General features: G+C 37.8%; 1 protein-coding gene across 2 annotated transcripts in view; it reads left to right on the plus strand.

The window, feature by feature from the left end:
• The first annotated feature begins 370 nt into the window (after positions 1 to 370).
• Positions 371 to 25,767, plus strand: part of LOC123549312 (exonuclease mut-7 homolog) — a 29,377-nt gene continuing 3,980 nt past the window's right edge. Inside the window, exons 1-13 of one of the 2 annotated variants that reach the window (XM_045337290.2) lie at positions 371 to 881; positions 2,602 to 2,799; positions 4,177 to 5,538; positions 7,423 to 7,496; positions 9,157 to 9,353; positions 10,324 to 10,587; positions 12,752 to 12,888; positions 16,005 to 16,114; positions 17,246 to 17,348; positions 17,809 to 17,940; positions 20,052 to 20,230; positions 24,395 to 24,553; positions 25,445 to 25,498. In XM_045337290.2, coding sequence (XP_045193225.2) covers positions 752 to 881; positions 2,602 to 2,799; positions 4,177 to 5,538; positions 7,423 to 7,496; positions 9,157 to 9,353; positions 10,324 to 10,587; positions 12,752 to 12,888; positions 16,005 to 16,114; positions 17,246 to 17,348; positions 17,809 to 17,940; positions 20,052 to 20,230; positions 24,395 to 24,553; positions 25,445 to 25,498 — 3,099 coding nt within the window. In that variant the 5' untranslated portion in view covers positions 371 to 751. Of the gene's footprint in view, positions 882 to 1,458; positions 1,549 to 2,601; positions 2,800 to 4,176; positions 5,539 to 7,422; positions 7,497 to 9,156; positions 9,354 to 10,323; positions 10,588 to 12,751; positions 12,889 to 16,004; positions 16,115 to 17,245; positions 17,349 to 17,808; positions 17,941 to 20,051; positions 20,231 to 24,394; positions 24,554 to 25,444; positions 25,499 to 25,767 lie in introns of those variants that run through there. The other variant, XM_053524835.1, reaches the window with a different exon arrangement.

Consider the following 25,767-nt stretch of genomic DNA (forward strand, 5'->3'; position numbering starts at 1 on the left):
GTTATTAGTTTCTGGGAAAAAGTCTGGAAGGTTTGTTCGTGAGTCATCAACTGTAGATACAAAGTAATCATTTAAACAATTCGCTTTTTCGGTATCTGACGTATAAATTACATCATTGCCATCGGTGACACTTAATAAACTTTATGTTACGGAAACACATGAGAATTTGCTGTTTTTACTACTTTTTACTATACAAATCGAAAAACGTTTGTCACGCTTTTACTCCAGGTAAACTGTCTTGATTATAAATATCTATAGTTTGAAGTCATTATTCACTACTTCAGCTATTGGTTACGACGACGGGAAAATTTCTTTATTGCCGCGGCGGTCCGGGGTTCGATTCCCTGCGCGGTCATATTTTTTTCTTGATTTGGAACTTTTAAAATATTTTAGAAACAAAAATATTCTAATGGCCCTAATGTTCATAATATGACAAAACTTCAATTTGAAAGAAAGATTATTTTTTAGCCAAATCTGGAGGCATGCTGCTTTAAAATTGTTACAAAAACTAACATTACACGTCAGAATATAAAAATGGGGTGAAACGTCTTTTCCAAAAAAAAAAAAAAAAAAAAATAATAATAATAATAATAAAAATAAAATAAATAAATAAAAAAAAGAAATTTTAGGGTGAGATAATCCGGTGAATTGTTATGGGGTGAAATGCCATTCCGTCTCGGTCACGGGTTTTAGCCCTCGTCTTCACAAAACAACAACAACAACAACAAATCACGGGAACTTTTGGCCCGAAATGATCATTTGTTTTCACTTGCTATACGTATTCCTTAGAGATAGTGCTTCATTAAAGAAGAAGGTGTGCATAGACAAATCAGTGCAAGCGTCGGAAAGGCATTTCCTCAGAATCGAAACTGTATTGAATGGTAATTATCTGAACAATGTATTACAGAATCCGGATACACAATATTTGGATATTCATATTCATATTGTGCTGTTGAAACCGGTGATTTAATTAATTTTACTATGACTTGGTATAAATGGAGATGGCATTATTTAAAATTGCAGCACATTGGTCTGACCTTTAAATGAATATAAACCACTAAATCCAAAATTCTACTTTCATTTTAGGAATTCAAGTTGTTAGAGGTCCAGTAGTCAATATCAGGGATTGAATTTAGCGGTTGCTAACTCGCGAAATTCGAGTAAGAATAAAAAATGCAAGTAGAAAATCATGGCACTCAAATATTTTCGCAATCACATTCGAAAATCTTGGAAATCGCACAAGCTGTCCTTTTCTCTTTAAAAACTCCTTTGGGATAGTTAATGTACCAGTAATCAAATGACTGCTTGTAGACGCTTGTCGCTTTATACAAATGTAATTTTTAGATTTTCTAAGTAAGTGTCTAGACAATTTTTATTTTCGTTTTGGTCGGTGATTCGCAAAGTTCTGTAGAAATGGATAGGAAAATAAGTTTCTTGCAAAAAGGCCCGCGGAGACCGTAAATGCTAGAAACACTCTGGGCAGTGACCTGAAAAAAACCTAAAACTTCCGAGTCCAGCCAGAAATTCAAAGAATCATCGAGTACTATGGTTAGTATCGTACTTTCGAAACCAAAAAGTCCCTGGCCTGTATGGACCATGAACTTTATTTATATAAAACCAAACAACAACAAAACAAGTCAATATTTATTTATTGTCGGTAGATAAAATAACTGACCGCTTTTAAATAATTGCTAGTCGAACCCTTCATTTTGCTAGTGAAAAAAAATGGCACTAGCAAAAATTTGCTAGTGGAAAAAAGTTAAATTCGATCCCTGCAAAATACTTGTGTGTGTATTGTTATGTACTGTACTACCAGTGTATATGACAATTGCCGGGGATGAGCTGTAATTAATTGTCATAAAGTTGCCATAATTGTTGTTTGTTTTTTTTGTGTGAGAGCTCCCTGCAGATTTTATTTTTTATGGCCCGGCATCTACTGATGCGGGAGGCATACAGTGATCGTCCTGTCGGTTCGTTCGTTCGTCCATCCGTACGAGATTAACTAAATGGGACCGTTTCGTCTAGCATCAATACCCCTTACTAGAATGACTTGATACTGATGCAGACATAACCTGTGACCAATCGTCATTTTCAGACATCACTTGACCTCAGTTTGACCTTGACCTCATTTTGGACTTAGGTTGCTTCATACTGGCCATCTCTTGGTTAACCAAATGGGACCGTTCTGTCTGGCATCATTCAATACCGCTTACAAGAATGAATTGATACTAATACAGATGTAACCTGTGACCATTCCTCATCTTCAGACATCATCTGACCTCAGTTTGACCTTGACCTCATTTTGGACTTAGGTTGCTTTATATGGGCCATCTCTTGGTTAACCAAATGGGACCATTTCGTCTAGCATCAATACCCCTTACTAGAATGACTTGATACTAATGCAGATGTAACCTCATCTTCAGACATCACCTGACCTCAGTTTGACCTTGAACTTGACCCCGTTTTGGACTTAGGTTGCTTTGTATCGACAAGGATGCCACCGGGGGCGTCAAGCGGTAATTGAACGAAGCTCGTTGTTAATCAGTTAAATTCTTAATTCAAAAATTTGAAGACCATAATTATGTTTTTGTCTATTTCCAGCTGTAAACAAGCATAAAAGAAAAGACAGGCAGCGTGACAGAGGTCAACATACACGGAGAATCATGTACGAGGACCTCTACTCTGATTCAGACTCCGACACTGATGGTTTTGTGCTTTCATCAGCTGTCAATCCGGGCATGGCATATGATCATGAAGCAAGCCAGTTTGTTCCAGAACCTGTTGCTGTTCAGAAAACAGGTTAGGATTTTATCAAATTACAGCTCATTCCTGCTGTATGAACTTTTCATAGTCATCAGTTGATTTTATATACTAGGCAAAATATTAAACCATAATATAAAATACTGGAAGTAGAAAATAGAAGAAAAAATAGTTACAACAGTATGATATTGCCTATTAAAAATGATCAAACAGTAATTTGGGCATCTGAATAAGCCCATAACCTGTTGTTAACTCACCAGAGTTCAACATGCTCAAGGTGAGCTTTTGTTGTAAATCACTGTCTATCCGGTGTGATAATAATATTGTTATCTTTTGGGAGAAAAGAAATATCCCCAACCCCAGTATAGGGCCATATTTTTAACAGGTTGGGTCATTGGTGGGCTGGTGGTCTAGTGATAACATGCTTGACTGTCAATCCAGAGGTCCGGGGTTCAAATCCGGTCCAGGCACTGGAAATTTCTGAGATGCTCTTGAGTTTGTCCCACTTAACTAAGAGGCCTGTACTGGTTTATCCCAGGAAAGACTGCTTCGCGTGAATCGGTGCTATACACCGGGCACTTTAAAAGAACCAGACTATTCGCAAAGAGCTAGGCTAAGTTAGCTGGACAGGCTTGTATCTAAAAATGATTCCTCTCTATCTGTATAGGGGCTTTATCTCACTCTGTCCCTCTGGTCAGATCGCTCTGTACTTGTAGAGGATGAATTTCACACCCTGGTAGGCTGCATTTGCCATATGTAAAGCGCCTTTGAATGTGTTTATCATGAAAAGGGCACTATATAAATCTGGTATAATGATAATGTTATTTAGGTAAAGAAATGTTTAAAATCCATTTGCTGATCATTTTGCTGCTGACAGCTGTTGATCTGCTGAACAATAAAAAATCCATTTCTTTTTCTGTATAAGCAAGCAGGTTTTGTTTTTCAAAGATGAAAGTTTTGGTAACAACATGCCGAAGACCTACAAATCAATTTGGCACAGCCTAATGAAAACTTTAAAGGCTTCTTGTTAGTTACGGCTGCCCTGACTTTAAGATATTTTTACACAAAATGGTCCTATGTGAGTCTTAAACAAGATTTCATTCTATTTAGATTGTTAAAAAAAAACGTTTACTTGATTTTAAAATAATTTCACACAATTCTTCCTTGTTGAAACCTTACAAAAAAATTGTTTAACCCTTATCATGCTAGACACGGCTGATTATGCTTTTGCGACCTGTGAAGTCTGATCATGATCTGCACTTTTGGCCATTCTGTCAGTATCTTTTTGGTAAACACCCCTTTTTAACAGTTAATGGTACATTGTATTACCCAAATTGAAAGATGGATGGAGTTTTTTTAGAATACTTTTCTTTATATATACATGTAAATATACTGTACTTCATATTTATGTTACAGAGGCAGAGAGAACAACAGGTGCTCAAAAGAATGCTGTTCCAACTAATGTGAGACAGGGTTTTGAGAAACAATCACTGAGTCATCACCTTGCAGCACAGGCAACGCAGTATAAACCTGCTGGCAGAGGTTTTGGTAGAGGTCTTGCACCTGGTAAACTTCAGCAGGAAATTGGTGCTGGCAAGGTTAAAGCAACATCAGAAACTCCACAATCATTTAGTACTCATGGTAATGTTAATAAAGGACCTGCTTCATCTTACAAGTCTGGCTCATATGGTAGAGGCAGGGCTAGAAAAATTCAGGCACCTAATACTCAGGGAAATAAAAGTCCTGGACAAAGTGGTAATAAACAGTCTGATATGAATAGATTAAATGAAAATGATGAAGTTTGCAAACCTCCACAAGGTATTGGAGGCAGTTTTGATAAATTATTACCTGAATCTAGTGGTGCTCAGACAGATGAGGGACCAGGTTGGGAAGAAGAAACTGTATCAAGCACAGAACAGTATGTTGTCAAGCCGAAAACTTACGTTCCTAAACAGTTTAAATCAGAGACTGTCAACTTTCAAGATGTATGTGCAGCAAATCCTGATATATCAGCAAAGTGGTTGGCTCAGAAACTGGCACAAAAGCCGGTACAACAAAGTGAAGCAGAAATGCAGCAAATTATTACACATTTAGAACAGATGTGGACAGATGATACCAGAAAGGACAAGTCAAATAGGGATATTGCGCAATACTTGTCTAATGTGTTCTCCAAGTCAGTTAATCCATTTGCTTTAGTGGTGTTTTTAATAGACAAAGCTAAGGACACCCATACTGCTAAAACTACAACATTGTCCTTTCTGATTATGAAAGAGTTTGATAAATGGTGTAAAATGAATAGAAATAGACTGGATATTGAAAAGCTGATCTCCAAAGACATTCAGATGCAAATTTATGATATTTGTACTAGAAATCACTTGACAATGTTTGATATGGCAGTAAGATGTTTTCACCTTTGTTACCAAGGTAACGATCATTTTCTTCCAAAGATTCGTGATTTCGTAAGCAATAAGAAATTCAAGGAGGCAGCACAATGTACGGGCAAGCTCGGGCTTCAGCACCATTTTGATATGAGTGAAATAGTGCTGCCATTGATACTACAGGATAAAATTAACTTGCTTGAGACTTATGTCTGCGGGTTTCCTGAGCATCAAGAGACACTTGTCCAGTATCTGGACCATCTATGTGATAAGGAAACAGACTTGGAGCTTGTGCAGAATTCTATACCAAAGGTGACGGGCGTGAAGAGAGAAAAGTTTCAGAAGAAACCGCTCAGTAAACTGGCAGTGAGACTGCTGAAGCTTTATAAAATACCTCAAGGTAATCTATACATACTTTGACCAGTGATATATGTAAGAAATAACACTCCAGTGAATTAACCTAATTAGTGAAAAAATGCTCTGTCTGTGAATTTAATTTAAAGTCTATTGTTCATGGAATGTTGTAGTAGGTACATATTTCGGCATAGTTTGCATATCCAAAAATAGTGGCATGAGAGCAACATCCCTACCATTTGTCTTTCACAAAATTATCATCATTTTAAGAATGTAATTGTGTAACTGAATTCTTAACTGCAACAGTGGACTATTTTTATCCATGAAATGTGGGTTCACCAAATATTTGATATGCAGATTCCAATTATGAACAGAGTACTCAGATTCATAGTTTTGCTAAAATGCTGTCTTGTTGGGACAGAAATTAGTGGGTTTTAAAGACAAGATGAGTGTGTATTTATTATGCCCCCCTTCGAAGAAGGAGGGGTATATTGTTTTGCAGATGTCGGTCGGTAGGTCTGTCTGTCGGTCGGAATGTAGACCAATCCGTTTCCGGATGATAACTCAATAACGCTTATGCCTAGGATCATGAAAGTTGATAGGAAGGTTGGTCATCACTAGCAGATGACCCCTATTGATTTTGAGATCTGAATATCAAAGGTCAAGGTCACAGTGACCCTGAACAGTTAAACGGTTTCCGGATGATAACTCAAGAATGCTTGGGCTTAGGATCATGAAAGTTGATAGGGAGGCTCAGGTTGGTCATGACCAGGAGATGACCCCTATTGATTTTGAGGTCAGTATGTCAAAGATCAAGGTCACAGTGACCCGGAACAGTTAAACGATTTCCGGATGATAACTCAAGATTGCTTGGACCTAGGATCCTGAAAGTTGATAGGGAGGTTGGTTATCACCAGCAGATGACCCCTATTGATTTTGAGGTCAGTAGGTCAAAGGTCACAGTCACCAGGAACAGTAAAACGGTTTCCCGGCGATAACTCAAGAACGCTTTGATCTAGGATCAGGAAAATTGATACTGAGATTGGTCATGACCAGCAGAAGACCCTTATTGATTTTGAGGTCATTAGGTCAAAGTTCAAGGTCACATTGGCCAGGAACAGTTAAACAGTTTCTGGACGATAACTTGAGAACGCTTGAGCCAAGGGTCATGAAAGATGATGCAGAGGTTCATCATGACCAGCAGATTACCCCTATTGATTTTGAGGTCAGTAGGTCAAAGGTCAAGGTTACAGTGACTGGGAACATTTAAACCGTTTGCAGACAATTTCTTGAGTGCATACAATTTCTTGAGAACACTTGGGCCTAGGATCATGAAACTTGATAGGGAGGTTGATCATGACCAGTAGATGACCTCTATAGATTTTGAGGTCAGTAGGCCAAAGGTCAAGGTCTCATTGACCCAGAACAGTTAAACCCTTTTCGGACGATACCTTGAGAACGCTTGGGCCTAGGATCACGAAACTTAATAGGGAGGTTGATCATGACCAGCTGATGACCCCTGTTGATTTTGAGGTCAATAGGTCAAAAGTCAAGGTCACATTGAACAAGAACAGTAAAACTTTTGTTTACAGTGAGCAAATAATTTCTGTTCCTTGTGCAATTACTGAATGCATCAAAGGGGCATTTCGTGTTCGACGAGCTCTTGTTTATTGAGGTGTCTTTCTCATGGGTTGATGTTATAAGGCAACTCACAAAAATTGGTACACCTTAATTGATAATGAATTCACATTTTGTGCTGAATTATTAATGCCAATATTTAAAAACGTATTTTCTGTTTTTGTCAGTTGTGTCAATAGATGTATTTAAAAACTTATGTTAGTTTTGAATCATTGAGATAAAAAAAAACATATACCTTGGTAAAAAGAGCAGGTTTATTAGGAGATATATACATGTATAAATTATGTTTCAGAGAAGTGCCCAAATATTTCCAATGCAAGGTTAGTCGGTGCTCTCAGGTATCTGCTGCACAAACGCTATATAGAGGTAAGATGTTACAGGCAGTACAGAACTTTTTTGTTTTAATACTGTTTAATTAGAATTTTTTAGAATGTCAAATTATTTTAACTGGAACTATTTTCAGCTGTATTAATTTCATTGCACAAAAGACTCAGTTTGTGTCCAGTAGTTTAAAGCTTGTTCCTGCCTTGTTTCTGAAGAAAGACTGATACATGGAAAATCTGAAAACATGCATCAAATTGGTTTGGATCACTTTGTGTTTTAGCAACTTACCTTACCTTACCCTGCTAAATTTCTATAATGAACTTGTCCATCTTTCAATTTGGACAGTACCATTAACTGTTAAAAGGGGTGGTTACGAAAAAGATACTGACTGAATAGCGAACCGTTCAGATCTTGATCAGACTGCACAGATGTGCAGGCTAATCATGATCTACACAGGTTGCAAAAGCAGAATCAGTCTTGTCCAGCATACTAAGGGTCAAAGTGTCATTGTTTAACATTACCTTTAAGACTAGTGTCTGAAAAGTAGAAAGAATGAAATATGCTTCATAAATAAAAAGAAACCACTGTTTGATTCACCTTTTCCATAACAAGGTTTTTCCTTGATTTCTCATGAAATACAAGGCAATACCATTAATGTTATAGGTAAATTCCAAAGAACTCCGAAGGTGGTAGTAGGAATGTTTGAAATTTTCAAAATATCTTGATCAATTTTGAATTTATCGTCAATAGGTGATTTTGATGGGGGTATTTTCATTCGTAAATTTCAGCTATTTTTGACTCCAATTTTTCTGTTTTAAATAATGAATAATAATTATTAATAATAATGATAAATTAATAAAGTTTGATTTTATTTTGTGAATGGACTGATTGTTTCAAAACTTCCAGGATATTTTAGTCTGCATAAAAATAACATTTTCATTGAAAAAAAATTCTTAAAGTTTCAACTTTTTCTTGAAACATTGATTTGCCTGATTTTTACTGGGAAAGATACACTTTTGGCAATTTTGACATTATTCAAGGAATCTTAATAATCAAAAAGATCTTGCTACCACCCTCAGAGACCTTTACATTGACATATTGTTTATACCTGGATCTTGCAAAATAAAGCATCAATTCTTGAAAAATACTGTTACAAATTAGGTGTTACTGTAAGGTAGGTAATACATGCTTGCCCAAATAAGTTAATGGTAATAAAAATGTTATTTATGTATCATAATATTTGAAAAGACCATGATGCAGATTACTATTTTGTCGCGTTCTAATTTCATGTAAACTATGCCAACATTCAAAGTTTTTCTAGTTTTGCTTTTACCCTTAGCCTGCTGGCGGCAAGTGATTCTGCCTTTGCGACCAGTGCAGACCAAGATCAGCCTGCACATCCGTGCAGTCTGATCATGGTCTGCACTGTTCGCTATTCAGTCAGTAATTTTTCACTGAACACCCCTTTGAATAATAAGTGGTATGGCCCAAATTGAATGATGAACCGATCCATTTTAAATATTTAGCAGGGTAAGGGTTAAATTAAATCCTAAGTCTCTCCACGTACAATGCTACTATCCAGATGGTTCCAGTCCACTACTGTGTTTACGAAAAAAGAATTCCTTAATTGAACAACTGCTAAATCCATACTTTGGATGAATTCATGATGAATTATGTATTTACATTTGAATTATTTAATTAGAAAGGTATGGGAGCTGGCAGCTGGGAGGAGATGGTACGCGGAGCTGTTGGGGATAATGACTACATGAAGGAACAACTGATTGAGCAACTTGCTCTTTACAACGAAGTTATGGAGGCAGCTAAATGGGCAAATGTGTATAAACTAGATGACTCTGTGATACCCGAGACTGTGAGAAATGCCAGGGAAGATTTACTCAGGTATGTTATCAGATTATATGTATGAGTTTAACTATACTCAGTTCCAAAAGAAAGTGTGCACTTTTTAAGTTTAAATATTTCAAAAAATTCCCCGACGTTTTTGTTTCATTTTTTCTTACACTGACTCTCCGGTATAACTCAAAATCTAAAATGCACACCAATTTGTTTACGAACTGATTTAAATTTTGGTACCAAACATTATAAGTTTTCATGAAAATAACCGAGAAAAAATAACAGAAAACTAAGTGCACACTTTCTTTTGGAACTGAGTGTAATCACCTTTCACACAAACATGATCCCTACTATTCATCTATGATTATATTCAGCCTGATAAAGGTTAAGCAGAAACTGTTAACACAGTGAACTGTGAGGACTGAAGCATGTGTACATGAGTATATTATATTAAGGTGTTTTGAAGTGTTGATTTCGTAAAATACAGACAAAACAATTTTTGTTGCTGTAAATGGTGTAACAGTTTGGCAAACTGTTGAAACTTTTGGAATGATAATCTTTATATGTCAGTTTTGAGGAGCATAGATTGGTTTTACGTAGTACATTTTGTGTTGTATGTAATTGTTTGATGGTCGTTGAATAAATCAAAAGTTAAACCACCAGCAGTTTTCTGTTTAACTGCAACTTTTTGTTATGCACACACAGGTTGATTGATTTCATTCTGTGAAAGACTTGAAAGAGTTATGAATTTTTGATGAATTTTAAGGAATTTTGAGTTAAACATACTTTTAATTTTAAGGTGAGTTAAACATACTTTTAATTGTGGGCAGATAGTTTTGATTATTGACCAGCAAACCATTCAACAAACCTCTAAATACAATGTAGCAAATTCTTGGCTAGATCAGTCTTTCCATAAATTTAAGTCTATACAGCAACAGTCTCTGACCAACAGTGATCAGTCTTACCAGCACTATTGCTCTACATAGTTTTCCACTATAATATATATGTCTATATTTAGAAATGAAGAGAACTCTGTACAGGGGCAAGCATCTACCCCACAAGATTCAGCATTCGGTGATGGAGAGGAGGACTGGGAGAGTTCGTGCTTCACAGAAGAAGAGATCAACATTTCTTATTACCAGCTGAAACTGCCATTAGAGAGTGTAGAGATAGTAGACACAGTGGATAAATACAAATATTGTATGGCCTGTATCACACAACCAGGAAGTATTGTCGGTATTGATTCAGAGTGGAGGCCTGCCTTCTGTGGACAGATTCAAAAGTAAAACTTTAATTTTGTTATGCCCCCTTTCAAGGGAATATATTGTTTTGTTTATTGTCTGTTGGTCATTATGTCCATCGGTAGATCATTTGCAGTCTGATCAGGGACTATTGAATGCTTGGTCTCACAATGGTCAAACTTCAGAGGATGATTGCCTATGGTTAGTAGATGACCCCTATTGTTTTGGAGTTAGTATGGCAAAGTTCAAGGTCACAGTGATCTCCAGACTGAAAATGGTTTGTGATCAGTAGTTATGGGATGCTTTGGCCTACAATAATCAAACTTCATAGGATGATTGCCTGTTGTCAATAGATGGCTTCTATCTTAAAAGGTCAAGTTCATAGTGACCTTGAGACTGAAAACAGTTTCCACTCACTAACTAATGAAGGCTTAGGCTTATAGTCACAAAACTTTCTGTTATTTTGAAAGGGGGCATACTAACTTTATAGGATCATTGCCTGAGGTTGTAGATGACACCTATATTGTTTGAGGTCAGTCAGTAGGTCAAAGGTCAGTGTCACAGAGATCTCAGGACAGACAATTTGACATGCCATCATTGAGGGCATACACTCTTGTTTGAATTGTATGGGAATTTAAGGGTGCAGTTCTTTACTTTAGAATCAAACGTTATAGATTTAAAATCTGTGCCATATGTTTTATTAATAAAGTTGAAGATATGACATAGGCTTAATAAGGGTCCACTAGACTCAGAGGTCACCAGTTTGATCTCTGAAGAAACACAGTTATCTTTTTAATTATATAAGAGACTGATTCTTTAGTCATTATAATTGCTGGCTTAAAGGAAAAGTTCATAATTCAATGTTTTTTAGCCATTCTTGGTGGGTAAAATAAGCTACATTCCCCTCCTCAAAATGTATGTGATTTCACCTTTTTAGCTCACCTGAGCCAATGACCTACGGTGGGCTATTGTAATCACTCACTGTCTGGCGTTTTTCCGCTGTCCACACTTTCCTTTTAACAAAATCTCCTCCTAAACCACCTGTGTAATTTTGATGAAACTTCACAGGAATGATTCTTGGCTCCCCTTTAAAAAGAATTGAATTCCACACAGAACTCTGGTTGTCAAGGCAACCAAAAGGAAAAACTTTAAAAATATAGTCAATAACCGCAAGGCATAGAGCCTCAATATTTTGCATGTAACATCATCTAATGGTCTTCTATGAAGATTATTCAAATTAGACCCCTGGGGTGAAAAGAGGCCCGGCCCTGGGGGTATTAAATTTTACATAGACTTCTACAGGAATTTTTTTTTAAAAATCTTCTTGTCTGAAACTGCAAGGCCGATTCTTTTGATATTTGGTATGTTGCATTGTCTAGTGGTCCTCTACCAAGATTATTCAAATTATGCCTCTTTGTTGAAGAGAGGCTCCACCCAGGGGGGTTCTAAGTTTTACAGAGACTTGTATAGGAAAAAACTTTAAAACTCTTCTTGCCTGAAACTGCAAGGCCTAGGCTTTTAGTATTTGGTATTTTGCATTGCCTAGTGGTCCTCTACCAAAATTATTCAAAGTATGCCCTTGAGGTGAATAGAGGCCCTGCCCTGGGGGTCCCAAGTTTTTACATAGACTTATATAGGATTTTTTTTTTAAATCTTCTTGTCTGAAAGTTCAAGGCCTAGGCCTTTGATATGTGGTATGTAGCATTGCCTAGTGGAAATAACAAGATTGTTCAAATTATGCCCCTGGGATGAAAAGAGGCCCCAACCCGACGGTCACTTGTTATATGAGTTATATAGGAAAAAATACTTCAAAAATTATCAGATCATATTTCCAAGACTGTTTAATCATAATTACCTGATGACCCCAAGTGATTAGGGGTCACATGACTGTGAGCTTGACCTACTAACCTACTTTCTTGTTTGTTTTAAGATACAGCCTTGAAATTTTGATGACATGTACAGTTTTGCATACCTATCTTAAAACTGACGCCTTTCAGTGACCATGACTGTGACCTGTTGACCTACTGTCTTAATATTTTTGCATCAGTTTAACATCTGAAACATGTAGCTCATATTACTCAGGTAAGCGATCCAGCATCATCATGACCCTCTTGTTTTATGAAAGTTTCCTTTCAATTTTTTTTCACATTCCAACCAATACGCTTACTTAATTTGTTTTCAGAAAGGAAGGTTGCTATATTTCAGGGTAGCGTTGTTACAGCTGGCTGTGAAGGACAGGGCATTTCTGCTGGATATCTTAGCTCTAGACAAGCTCTTTACTGACAATATGTGGCAAGCTTTTGTTGAAGCATTCTTTGGTTCTGATGATGTGCTTAAATTAGGTAAGTCTTTAGCGTATCAAAAAATAGCATGATTTTATGAAGATAGTTAAATGTATTCATGAATGTCCTGCATGTTACATTTAGACTGAGGCTTCTTCAAAGGGTTGAAAATATAAAAAGAGAAACTTTGCCTTATTACTGGTCCTACAACAACGAAAGCTAGGCAGTTGTATCTTTTGAATAAGTTGCTGTAAGTTTGATTACACTGCCCCAAGTCAGTTTCTTAGACTGTACAGAGTGAATCAGATTTAAAAACTGGCTGTTAGATGTTAACAGGCTGTTACCTGGTGTCATTTTGAAAATTTCATTATGACTTCCTTTTATGTGTTAATGACAGTATTTCAGTTATCTAAGGTGACTAGATAACAAGCCAGTGTTCTTTTATTGAATGGTTCTCTACAAGTAACTGTGTCCGTTTCATTTTACTTATTATAAATGATAAAAGTTTCTACATTTTGGCACTGTTCTACTCAAGCCATCGTGTGAAGAGATGTTAAAGAGATGTATTAAAGTAAAAGTATAAACTGTCCTTTTAAATGAAGTATCATTAAGCTACCAGTCAAAAGAATGACACATTATCGCTGCATAAGGCAGGTAGCTGCTTAAAGCAGGTGACTGCATAAAGTAGGTGACTTCATAAGCCAGGTGACTGCATAAAGTAGGTGACCTCATAAGGCAGATGACTGCATAAGGTAGGTGGCTACATAAGGCAGGTGATTGCATAAGGCAGGTGACTTCATAAGGCGGGTGACTGCATAAGGCAGGTGACTGCATAAAGTAGGTGACTGCATAAGGCAGGTGACCTCATAAGGCAGGTGACTGCATAAGGCAGGTGGCTACATAAGGCAGCTGACTGCATAAGGCAGGTGACTTCATAAGGCAGGTGACTGCGTGAGGCTGGTGGCTACATCAGGCAGTTGACTGCACAAGGCAGTGGCTACATAATGCAGGTGACTCAATAAGGCAGGTGACTGCATAAGGCAGGTGACTTCATAAAGCAGGTGGCTGCATAAGGCAGATGACTGCATAAGGCAGGTGACTTCATAAGGCAGGTCGCTACCTAAGCAGTTGACTGAATAAAACTGGTGACTACATAAGGCAGGTGGCTACATAAGGCAAGTTGCTACATAAGACAAGTGACTACATAAGGCAGGTGGTTACATAAGGAATGTGGCTACATAAGGCAAGTTGCTACATAAGGTAAGTGACTACATAAGGCAGGTGGCTACATAAGGCAAGTTGCTACATAAGGCAAGTTGCTACATAAGGCAGGTGGCTGCATAAGGCTGGTGACTATATAAGGCAGGTGGCTGCATAAGGCAGGTGGCTGCATAAGGCAGGTGGCTACATAAGGCAGGTGGCTGCATAAGGCAGGTGGCTGCATAAAGCAGGTGGCTACATAAGGTAAGTGACTACATAAGGCAGGTGGCTGCATAAGGCAGGTGGCTGCATAAGGCAGGTGGCTACATAAGGCAGGTGGCTACATAAGGCAGGTGGCTACATAAGGCAGGTGGCTGCATAAAGCAGGTGGCTGCATAAGGCAGGTGGAAAAAAGAACTGAGGCTGCATAAGGCAGGTGGCTACATAAGGCAGGTGGCTACATAAGGCAGGTGGCTGCATAAGGCAGGTGGCTACATAAGGCAGGTGGCTACATAAGGCAGGTGACTGCATAAGGCAGGTGGCTGCATAAGACAGGTGGCTGCATAAGGCAGGTGGCTACATAAGGCAGGTGGCTGCATAAGGCAGGTGGAAAAAAGAACTGAGGCTGCATAAGGCAGGTGGCTACATAAGGCAGGTGGCTGCATAAGGCAGGTGGGTACATAAGGCAGGTGGCTGCATAAGGCAGGTGGCTACATAAGGCAGGTGGCTGCATAAGGCAGGTGGCTACATAAAGCAGGTGGCTACATAAGGCAGGTGGCTGCATAAGGCAGGTGGCTACATAAGGCAGGTGGCTGCATAAGGCAGGTGGAAAAAAGAACTGAGGCTGCATAAGGCAGGTGGCTACATAAGGCAGGTGGCTGCATAAGGTAGGTGGCTACATAAGGCAGGTGGCTGCATAAAGCAGGTGGCTATATAAGGCAGGTGGCTGCATAAGGCAGGTGGCTACATAAAGCAGGTGGCTACATAAGGCAGGTGGCTGCATAAGGCAGGTGGCTACATAAGGCAGGTGGCTGCATAAAGCAGGTGGCTACATAAGGCAGGTGGCTGCATAAGGCAGGTGGCTACATAAGGCAGGTGGCTGCATAAAGCAGGTGGCTGCATAAGGCAGGTGGAAAAAAGAACTGAGGCTGCATAAGGCAGGTGGCTACATAAGGCAGGTGGCTGCATAAGGCAGGTGGCTACATAAGGCAGGTGGCTGCATAAGGCAGGTGGAAAAAAGAACTGAGGCTACATAAGGCAGGTGGCTACATAAGGCAGGTGGCTACATAAGGCAGGTGGCTGCATAAGGCAGGTGGCTACATAAGGCAGGTGGAAAAAAGAACTGAGGCTGCATAAGGCAGGTGGCTACATAAGGCAGGTGGCTGCATAAGGCAGGTGGCTACATAAGGCAGGTGGCTGCATAAGGCAGGTGGAAAAAAAGAACTGAGGTCAGTTTGGGAAGATAGCTGACTGGCTGCTTGATGATAGTGGTGACATTATAGCAGATTAAACTGCATAATTTTGCAATACACAATAACGTTAAGTGAAACTTTTACATATGGTGGCTGATTTCTGCCATTTCGTGTGTTCTTGTCGGCAAGGCGAAGTGTCGGAGTAACGAAAACACGAAAGGTCGAAATAATGCTTACCTGTCATGTGTTCGCCTTTCAACATTCGAGGCGAATACACGAAGTAACAAAACATTGAAGGTTAAATAATACAAAAGTTCGTTATTTCGCCTTCAATGTTTCGTTACTTCGTGTATTCGCCTCGAATGTCAAAAGTCGAACACATGACAAGTAAGCTGTTTTCAACCTTTCATGTCTTCGACATTTCAACCCGCCGACATGAACAAATATGCATTATTTCGACCTTTTGTGTTTTCGTTTCTTCAACATTTCGCCTCACTGACACGAACACATGAAATGGCAGAAATCAGCCACCATGTTTACACAAATTTATTTAATTTTTTTCAGGTTATGGAATAGAATCAGATTTGAAGATGATTCTAAGAACATTTCCTTGTATGAAAGATGGTATGGTTAAAATGAAGAGAGTAGTTAATGTAGAACTCCTGGCGAAAAAGGTATTAATGGATTTTCTCTTATCAGCTCGCCTACAGATCTTTACGCTAAAAATGAAATTGAGTCCATAGTCTATATCTAGCATGCTTTGAGAAGCAGCATTTTATGCATTCGTGTTCATTTTTAGCTCATCTGATTTTTTGGAAAAAAAATGATGAGTTATTGTCATCACTTGAGCGGTTGTCGGCGTCGGCGTCTGCGTCGGCGTTGCCTGGTTAAGTTTTATGTTTAGGTCAGCTTTTCTCCTAAACTATCAAAGCTATTGCTTTGAAACTTGGAATACTTGTTCACCATCATAAGCTGACCCTGTATAGCAAGAAACATAACTCCATCTTGCTTTTTGCAAGATTTATGGCCCCTTTTGTACTTAGAAAATATCAGATTTCTTGGTTAAGTTTTATGTTTAGGTCAACTTTTCTCCTAAACTATCAAAGCTATTGCTTTGAAACTTGGAATACTTGTTCACCATCATAAGCAGACCCTGTACATCAAGAAACATAACTCTATCCTGCTTTTTGCAAGATTTATGGCCCCTTTTGGACTTAGAAAATATCAGATTTCTTGGTTAAGTTTTATGTTTAGGTCAACTTTTTCTCTTAAACTATCAAAGCCATTGCTTTGATACTTGCAACACTTGTTCACCATCATAAGCTGACCCTGTACAGCAATCAACATAACTCCATCCTGCTTTTTGCAATAATTATTGCCCCTTTTGGACTTAGAAAATCATTTTCTTGGTTGAGTATTATGTTTAAGTCAACTTTTCTCATAAACTATCAAAGCTATTGCTTTAAAACTTGCAACAGTTTTTCACCATCATAAGTGGACACATGTACATCAAGAAACATAACTCTATCCTGCTTTTTGCAAAAATGATGGCCCTTTTTAGACTTAGAAAATCATGGGTAGGACAATATTTCTATTATACAAAAAAAATCAGATGAGCGTCAGCACCCGCAAGGCGGTGCTCTTGTTTTTACGCGAGTTCCTCATGGGGTAAAAGTATGGCATTGTTGTAGTTTGGAAAATTGGTATTTCTTTTCCTGTTGTAACAATTTGTGATTGCTATATTTTGTTCATATTTAGCATTTAAAATCTGCAAAATTAATCAGACATTAATTCTTACTCTGCAGTTTGTGTTGAGTGATATTACACCAGTATTTGATGAAAATGATGATAATGATAAAGTTTGCAGACAGCAAGACACGGCTGATAATGACAACAATGAACTGTCAGGTTTGTTCATCTTTATATACATTTGACCTTGACAGCTGAGCATTACAAGTCTGCTGTCTTGTAATCATTATCCTTCTCAGACATTGGCAGTCTGCAGACATGTAATCATTATCCTCCATAGTCCTTGGCAGCTAAGTGTTAATGTCTGCTGACAGGTAATCATTTTCCTCAGTTCTTGCCAGCTTAGTGTTTGACTGCCAACATGTAATCATTTTTCTCCTCAGTCTTTGGCAGCTGAGTGTTTAAGTCTGCCGACATAAAATCCAGCAAAATCTAAAGAAAATTTCTATTATAAACACTAGATTGTTAACAATTTTATTGATATTAATTGATTATTGACAGTTTTGTCATGGACCATATAGGTAGGGTGTACAAAGTCCTTGAATACATATGTATTTCTCTGTAGAAGTCTTTATGACAAAAACTTATATATATAGAGTCTGAAATTTTATATTTGAAGGATTCAGTGCATCAGAAGAAAAAGGTTTGAGTGAGGTGGTTAGGAAATGTTTTGGTAAACCATTAAACAAGTCGGAACAGATGTCAGACTGGGAAAGAAGACCTCTGCGTGTGGAGCAAATTAGATATGCAGGTAGGAACAGTTAGATATTCTATGTGACTAAATTCTCTGTGAGAGAATCTCAGTAGAAGTATAACTTGGACATTGTACAGCTTGGCCTCGTGGTTAAAGCATCCACATGGGAATCTAAGGTCAACGGCTTGAGTCCCTCTTGGAGCTGTTCTGACCTGGTCAGTTACTGAGCTGCCGGCTAGGTTAAAAAATGGTTTCGAGTTAGTTACCAGTTGCCTGCCTGCCTACATAAATGGATAGGATTGGGTAGGCTAATGTCTGCTGCATTATGTGTCAAATCTGGAGCCTTTTAGATGGGGTGTCACTAAAATAGAAAAGAAAATTCACTACATATACTGTGTTAACAATTTTTAGCTCGACTATACGAAGTATAAGGAGAGCTATCCTACTCGCCCCGGCGTCGGCGTCGGCATCTTTCCGCGTCCCCACCTTGGTTAAAGTTTTGGTGCACTTTCTCTTTTTTCAACTTATCTCTGTAATTACTTGATGGATTAGATTCAAACTTGAAATACTAATTCCTCAACATCATCCACATCATCTGACATAAGGGCCATAACTCTGGCACCAATATTTCATGAATTATCCCCCCCTTATCACATAGATTTTCAGGTTAAACTTTTGATGCACTTTCACTCTATCTCTGTTATTACTGAATGGATTTGATTCAAACTTAAACTAGTTGTTAAACATCATCACCCACATCATATGACACAAGGTGCATAACTCTGGCACCATTTTTTCATGAATTATTCCCCCTTTTTACTTAGAATTTCAGGTTAAAGTTTTGGTGCACTTTAACTCTACCTCTGTTCTTACTGAATGGATTTGATTCAAACTTAAAATGTTGTTCAAAATCATCACCCACATCATATGACACAAGGTGCATAACTTTGGCACCATTTTTTCATGAATTATTCCCCTTTTTACTTAGAATGTCAGGTTAAAGTTTTATGCACTTTCACTCTATCTCTGTTATTACTGAATGGATCTGATTCAAACTTAAACAATTGTTCAACATCATTACCCTTATCATATGACACAAGGTGCATAACTCTGGGGCCAATTTTTCATGAATTATTTCCCCTTTTTACTTAGAATTTTAGGTTAAAGTTTTGATGCACTTTCACTCTGTCTCTGTTATTACTGAATGGATTTGATTCAAACTTATAATAATTGTTCAACATCATCACCCACACCATATGGTGCAAGGGGCATAACTCTGGCACCAATTTTTCATTAATTATTCCCTCTTTTTACTTAGAATTTTAGGTTAAAGTTTTGATGCACTTTCACTATGTCTCTGTTATTACTGAATGGATTTGATTCAAACTTAAAATAGTTGTTCAACATCATCACCCACACCATATGGTGCATAACTCTGGCACCAATATTTAATGAATTATGCCCCTTTTTGCTTAGGATATACTTATATAGTGTTTTGATACATTTTATCTTTACCTCTCTTATTACTTTAAGTTGATATTTTTGACATAGACTCAGGCTATTGTGCAATATCTTCATCCACAATTGGAGTCATTAAACACTCCAGTGACAGCTCTAGTTTCCTCAGATGTGCCCAGTTTCACTATCCAGCATCGAAATAGTCGAGCGCGCTGTCTCCTGTGACAGCTCTTGTTTTCTTTCTAGTATTTGCTGAAATGACTCTCTTGTGTTTTGTATTTAAAAAAAGCTGCAAGTCACCTACTGTTTAAGAAATAAAGTTCTGGTCTTTTTTGAGTACAATTATTTTTCTCTGTATGTGGTGGGCTGAGGTAGTGTTTTGTGACCAGCTTGTACTTGATTATCAATGATCATGTTTGTAATAGTCTGTTGAATAAATTGCCACTACTTGCATTTTTCCGACAAAGATACAAGGATGTAAAACAGTAGATTGGACTTTTTGCTTTATTGTATAAATAAGTTTGGATATAGGGGACCAGGAAATAAGTTTGGATATAGGGAACCAGGAAATAAATTTGGATATAGGGAACCAGGAAATAAATTTGGATATAGTGAAGCAGGAAATAAATTTAGATATTGGGAACCAGGAAGCCTTAAACTTTTTTGATGATGGATGTAAAAGCCTTATAATTACTACATTATCTTTCCAGCTTTAGATGCGTTTGTACTGCTGGAATTGTATGATTTACTGCTGAAGTTGGCACGGCAACAGAATTCAGATATTGACATGGAGCCTATGATCTCAATGAAATGGTTGAAACCAAGCAAAAATGAGAAACGTAGAGCGAAGCAGAGGGGTGAACATAAACAGAAAGCTCATAAGAAACTGGTAAATGCTAATACAGAGGTGGTAGTGTGAACTGGATGTTTTGCTGCAGAAACTCCATAGATGTTTTGTGTTAAAATCAGCAAGCACCCTTGTAGTCTGTAATATGTGTATGAAAACTCTTTATTTTGATTGAAAGTGGATATAATTACTGTCCTTTACAAGTTTCCAAAATATACTGTTCTCAGGTTTTCATTGTATCATTGGTCAGTGAAATATACAAAAGATTTTGATTGGTTGACCAGTTCATTTTATACCCCTAAAATGATGTTATTGGTGGATATATAGGGGCCATCTTATGGATGGTGAGTCAGTTGGTTGGTTGACCATGGATTTATGTGAATATTTATACCCCTGAAAATGAAGCTAAAGTGGGCATATAGGAGTCATTTTATGGTCTGTTAGTTGGTTGGTTGGTTTTGCAGTCAGTCAGTCCATTGTAAAAATATTATGGATTGAACTGCTTTCACATTTTTAAAGGATTCAAGAAATACCATGTTTATCATGAAGTGTAGAATGATGTGCATGACATGCTTTGTTCTGGGATGGGCAAAGGTTGGGGCCTTGAAGACCTCCATCCCTCAGCAGAATGTATGTTTAGCAAACAACTTGCAGATTTTTTTAAAGAGATTCCAATGAAACTTTATACACATGATCACCATGAAGTGTAGATGTATATGATGCATGCTAAGTTCTTGAAAACTCCTTGTAAATGGCTAAAACCCGAAAAAAATGAAAAAGTGTAATAATTTTAAAGAAAACTGCCTGAATTTCATCTAAAACTACTTGAAAAACATTCTTTCAGCAACTTATTGTGTGAAAAGAAGAGATTCAAAACAGAAAAAAATGAAGATAATTTGAAAGCAAATGTGGTATTGTGTCACTTATATATATATTTGCTAGGCACCAGTGCTTGAAAAGTACCTGAATCTTGTGTCAGATGTTCTTTATGAACCATGGATTCCAATGAAACTTCATACATATGATCACAATGAAGTGAAGATGTGCATGACATATTTATACCCTAGATAAAAGGTATATAAGAGTCATACAGAGTCATGCATGTCTGTCTGTTTGTCTGTTTGTCCATCCATCCATCGTGTCCGCTTCATATCTTCTTAACCACTAGGATGACTTTCATTAAACTAGCACTTGAACATAAATGGTCAAATAGCTTATATTTATGTTTGTTCCATATCTTCTTAACCACAGGAAGGATTTTCATTAAAAAGTTTGTGGCACAAGCTACTTCCATATTTTATTTTCTGGAGTGGAGGAAGATGGGGTTTGGGGCAGTCTTTTCCCAAAGCTGTCATCCTGCAAAGTCGTGATTGTGGATATTAATCACATTTAGTGATAGCTTTTTAGCTCCACTATTCGGAGAATAGGGGGGCTATTCTACTTGCCCCAGCGTCGGCATTGGTGTCGGCGTCAGCGTGAGCTTTCTTGGTTAAATATTTTTGGCAACCTTTGTTTTTCTGTCATATCTTTGTTAATATTGCTTATATCTTACTGTAAGTTCACATAAACATTGTCCAGCATACAAACAAAATATGTGCAGGGGCTGAGCCCTTTATACCTAAGGCCAAGGTCACCAAGGTATTATACTTAGGTTATTTTTAAGGTTAAAGTTTTTCAGCAACCTTTGTTTTTCTGTCATATCTTTGTTAATCCCCCGCCACGAGTGGAGGGGGGTTGTAGGAATGGTCTCCGTCTGTCCTTCCGTCTCGTCCTTCCGTAACATTTTTTGTCCGCTCTGTATCTCCTAAACCCCGTGAAGGATTTCCATGAAACTTGGGTCAAATGATCACCTCATCAAGACGATGTGCAGAACTCATGAGTCAGCCATGTCGGTTCAAGGTCAAGGTCACAACTCAAGGTCAAAGGCTTGAGACTTCCATTTCGTGTCCTCTCTGTATCTCCTAAACCCCTTGAAGGATAATCATGAAACTTGGGTCAAATGATCACCTCATCAAGACGATGTGCAGAACCCATGAGTCAGCCATGTCGGCTCAAGGTCAAGGTCACAACTCAAGGTCAAATGTCATGTTTTTATTTCAATGTAAATGAGATGTGAAACCCAAATTTGTAGTACTGTTTGGCGCCATATAACCTATACAGTGTTGGTGCGCCGTAAAACCCAAATAAATAAATAAAATAAACAAGGTCAAATGTTTGAGCCTTCCATTTTGTGTCTGCTCTGTATCTCCTAAACCTTGCAAAGGATAATCATGAAACTTGGATCAAATGATCACCTCATCAAGACGATGTGCAGAACTCATGAGTCAGCCATGTCGGTTCAAGGTCAAGGTCACAACTCAAGGTCAAAGGTTTGAGCCTTCCATTTCGTGTCCGCTCTGTATCTCCTAAACCCCTTGAAGGATAATCAAGAAACTTGGGTCAAATGATCACCTCATCAAGACCATATGCAGAACCCATGAGTCAGCCATGTCGGCTCAAGGTCAAGGTCACAACTCAAGGTCAAATGTCATGTTTTTATTTCAATGTAAATGAGATGTGAAACCCAAATTTGTAGTCCTGTTTGGCGCCATATAACCTATACTGTGTTGGTGCACCGTAAAACCCAAATAAAATAAATAAAAAAAACAAGGTCAAATGTTTGAGCCTTCCATTTTGTGTCCGCTCTGTATCTCCTAAACCTTGCAAAGGATAATCATGAAACTTGGATCAAATGATCACCTCATCAAGACGATGTGCAGAACTGATGAGTCAGCCATGTCGGCTCAAGCTCAAGGTCACAACTCAAGGTCAAAGGTTTGAGCCTTCCATTTCGTGTCCGCTCTGTATCTTCTAAACCCATTGAAGGATAATCATGAAACTTGGATCAAATGATCAGCTCATCAAGAGGATATGCAGAACCGATGAGTCAGCCATGTCGGCTCAAGGTCAAGGTCACAAGTCACAGTCAAAGGTTTGAGCCTTCTATTTCATGTCTGCTTTGTATCTCCTAAACCCCTTGAAGAATAATCATGAAACTTGGATCAAATGATCACCTCATCAAGAGGATGTGCAGAACCCATGAGTCAGCCATGTCAGCTCAAGGTCAAGGTCACAACTCAAGGTCAAAGGTTTGAGCCACAATCCGTAACAGCGGCGGGTGATATAGCTGTCTTTTAGACTGCCTTGTTACTATTGCTTATATCTTACTGTAAGTTCACATAAACATTGTCCAGCATACAAAAAAAATATGTGCAGGGGCTGGGTCCATTATACCCAAGGTCAAGGTCACAAAGTTGTTATACTTGGAATTATTTTCATGTTAAATTTTTTCAAAAGCTTCGTTTATAGACATATCTTTGGTACTTTAAAAGATAATGGCTTGAAATTAAAAAGATTTCTGTACCATCATCATCTGCATGTGTGGTAACAATCCCAATAACTCTATATTGTGTTCTTGACAGAATTATGCCCCTTGGTGTATCTTCCTTTTAAGTAGAGGTCTCTTATTGAGACATATATTCATTTTACTGTCAAATCGCCGAATAGTGGAGCACACTGTCTTACGGACAGCTCTTGTTATTACCATTCTCACTCGGGACAATGGTCATATTTACCAATTTACACCCAAAGTCTTAGATATATCATACCCACCAAGTCTCATCAGAAAAAAGCATTTTATCTCAAGAATCCTGAAAACAACAAAAGAATTTCATTACATTTGGAAATAACTCGATTTGCTAGACACATATTTAAATAATGTGAAGATTTTTTTGGCAAGGAGGTTAAGTTTGCTATTTTCAAGTCACTTGCTCGTAACTGCTGAGGATTCAAACCCAACAAGAGGGCAGACTTTTTCTGTGTGAGAAAGCCTTTTATCTGACTTGCAGAAGTTAACCCTTACCCTGCTAAATTTCTATAAGGAACTTGTCCATCTTTCAATTTGGACAGTACCATTAACTGTTAAAAGGAGTGCTTACCAAAAAGATACTGACTGAATAATGAACAGTGTAGATTTTGATCAGACTGCATGGATGTGCTGGCAGATCATAATCTACACTGGTCGCAAAGGCAGAATCACTTGTGTCCAGCATGATAAGGGTTAAGTTTGTTTTCGAGAGGTGCCTGCCATTCACAGAAATAAAAACCAGAGATACACCTGGGGTCTTTTAGAATAAACTGGAATAAAAATCTTGTGTTTTTCTTCAGCCTTCAAGACAGAATCCAATAGAAGGTGAGCCAGGATCTCCAAAGTCACTTCGGGTGGTTGTAGACACGATGTTACAAGGACTGGGGAAGCAGTTGAGAAGTTGTGGTGTAGATGTATTCATTACAGAGCCTTATGCTGACCATGATAGAGCTGTACAGGTAAATACCATGGTTCAAAATTTATTGAGTTTGGGCACAAATTTCAAAACTCCAGAAGCCTGCCCATTAGTGCAGTAAGTAAAGTATGAAAATTCCAATTGGGATGTCGTAGGTTTGAATCACAGACACTATGCATGTTTTTTTTATGATGATTGACTGAAGACATTACATCTAAGGTCATTAGGCCTCTACCTCGTGTTTATGTGGGGAAGTTATCAGTTTGTTGCATAGAACAGCTATTTTAATGAAAACATTTCTATATCAGATTTGCTAGGTGTATTTTCCAGCTCTGAAATGAAACAGGTTGAAAATAGAACTAAAAGAGTTCTGAATAGGAACTGCTGACCCTTTATGTTAAATTGTGTTAGCAGATAGAGGATATTACATGAGTGTCTTTTCATATTGAATTTATTAAACGAGTTGAATAAAAGATAAAATGCGAGGCTCTGCCGAGCATTTTATCAATTTTATTCGACGAGTTTAATAAATTCAATGTGGAAAGACAGAAATGCAACATTCTTTTTATCAGATGTGAGCTTTTCCTGCTGAAACATCAAAATTTCTTCTTTCTTTGCCTATTATAGACCATGTAAATTCAACCAAGTAACATTTCAGACAAGTTCTAAACTGGGTCATCTGGGATCAAAAATAGGTCACTTGGTCTAATTATCGAAAAACTTTGTAAACACTTTAATGGCCACATTTTTTACCTGATCTTTATAAACTTTATAAGACTATTTGGCTCTGTGAAGTCTAGATCAAGTGAACTATGCAAGGCTTTCAGGTGAACGATACAGGGTCTTCATGTCTGTCTTGTTTAGATAACTGCCACACACTAACTGATTAAACTTGAAAATGTTTTATATTGTCACTTTAAATAAATATTTACAGATATCCAGGAAGGAAAACAGGATTGTACTAACAAGTGGAATGCCTTATGATATGGTAAGGCATTAATTGACTTGTGCTTAAGATGACAAGACATTACATTTGAAATCTAGCAAAATGTTACTGCTGCATCTGTGCCAGAAATTGAATTTTACCAGTTGATATCTGTTGTGCTGCATAAATCACATGTCTGCTCTGAACACTAATCAATCAAACCCACATTTGGTCTAGGGCCATTGCAGAATTTACAAAGGCAGATCAAACAAGAGTAGAGCAGTTTAAATGTAATTATTGAATAATATATGGTTATTGTGGTCATAACTTGG

Source organism: Mercenaria mercenaria, chromosome 15, assembly GCF_021730395.1.
Source record: "Mercenaria mercenaria strain notata chromosome 15, MADL_Memer_1, whole genome shotgun sequence".
Taxonomy (NCBI): Eukaryota; Metazoa; Mollusca; class Bivalvia; order Venerida; family Veneridae; genus Mercenaria; species Mercenaria mercenaria.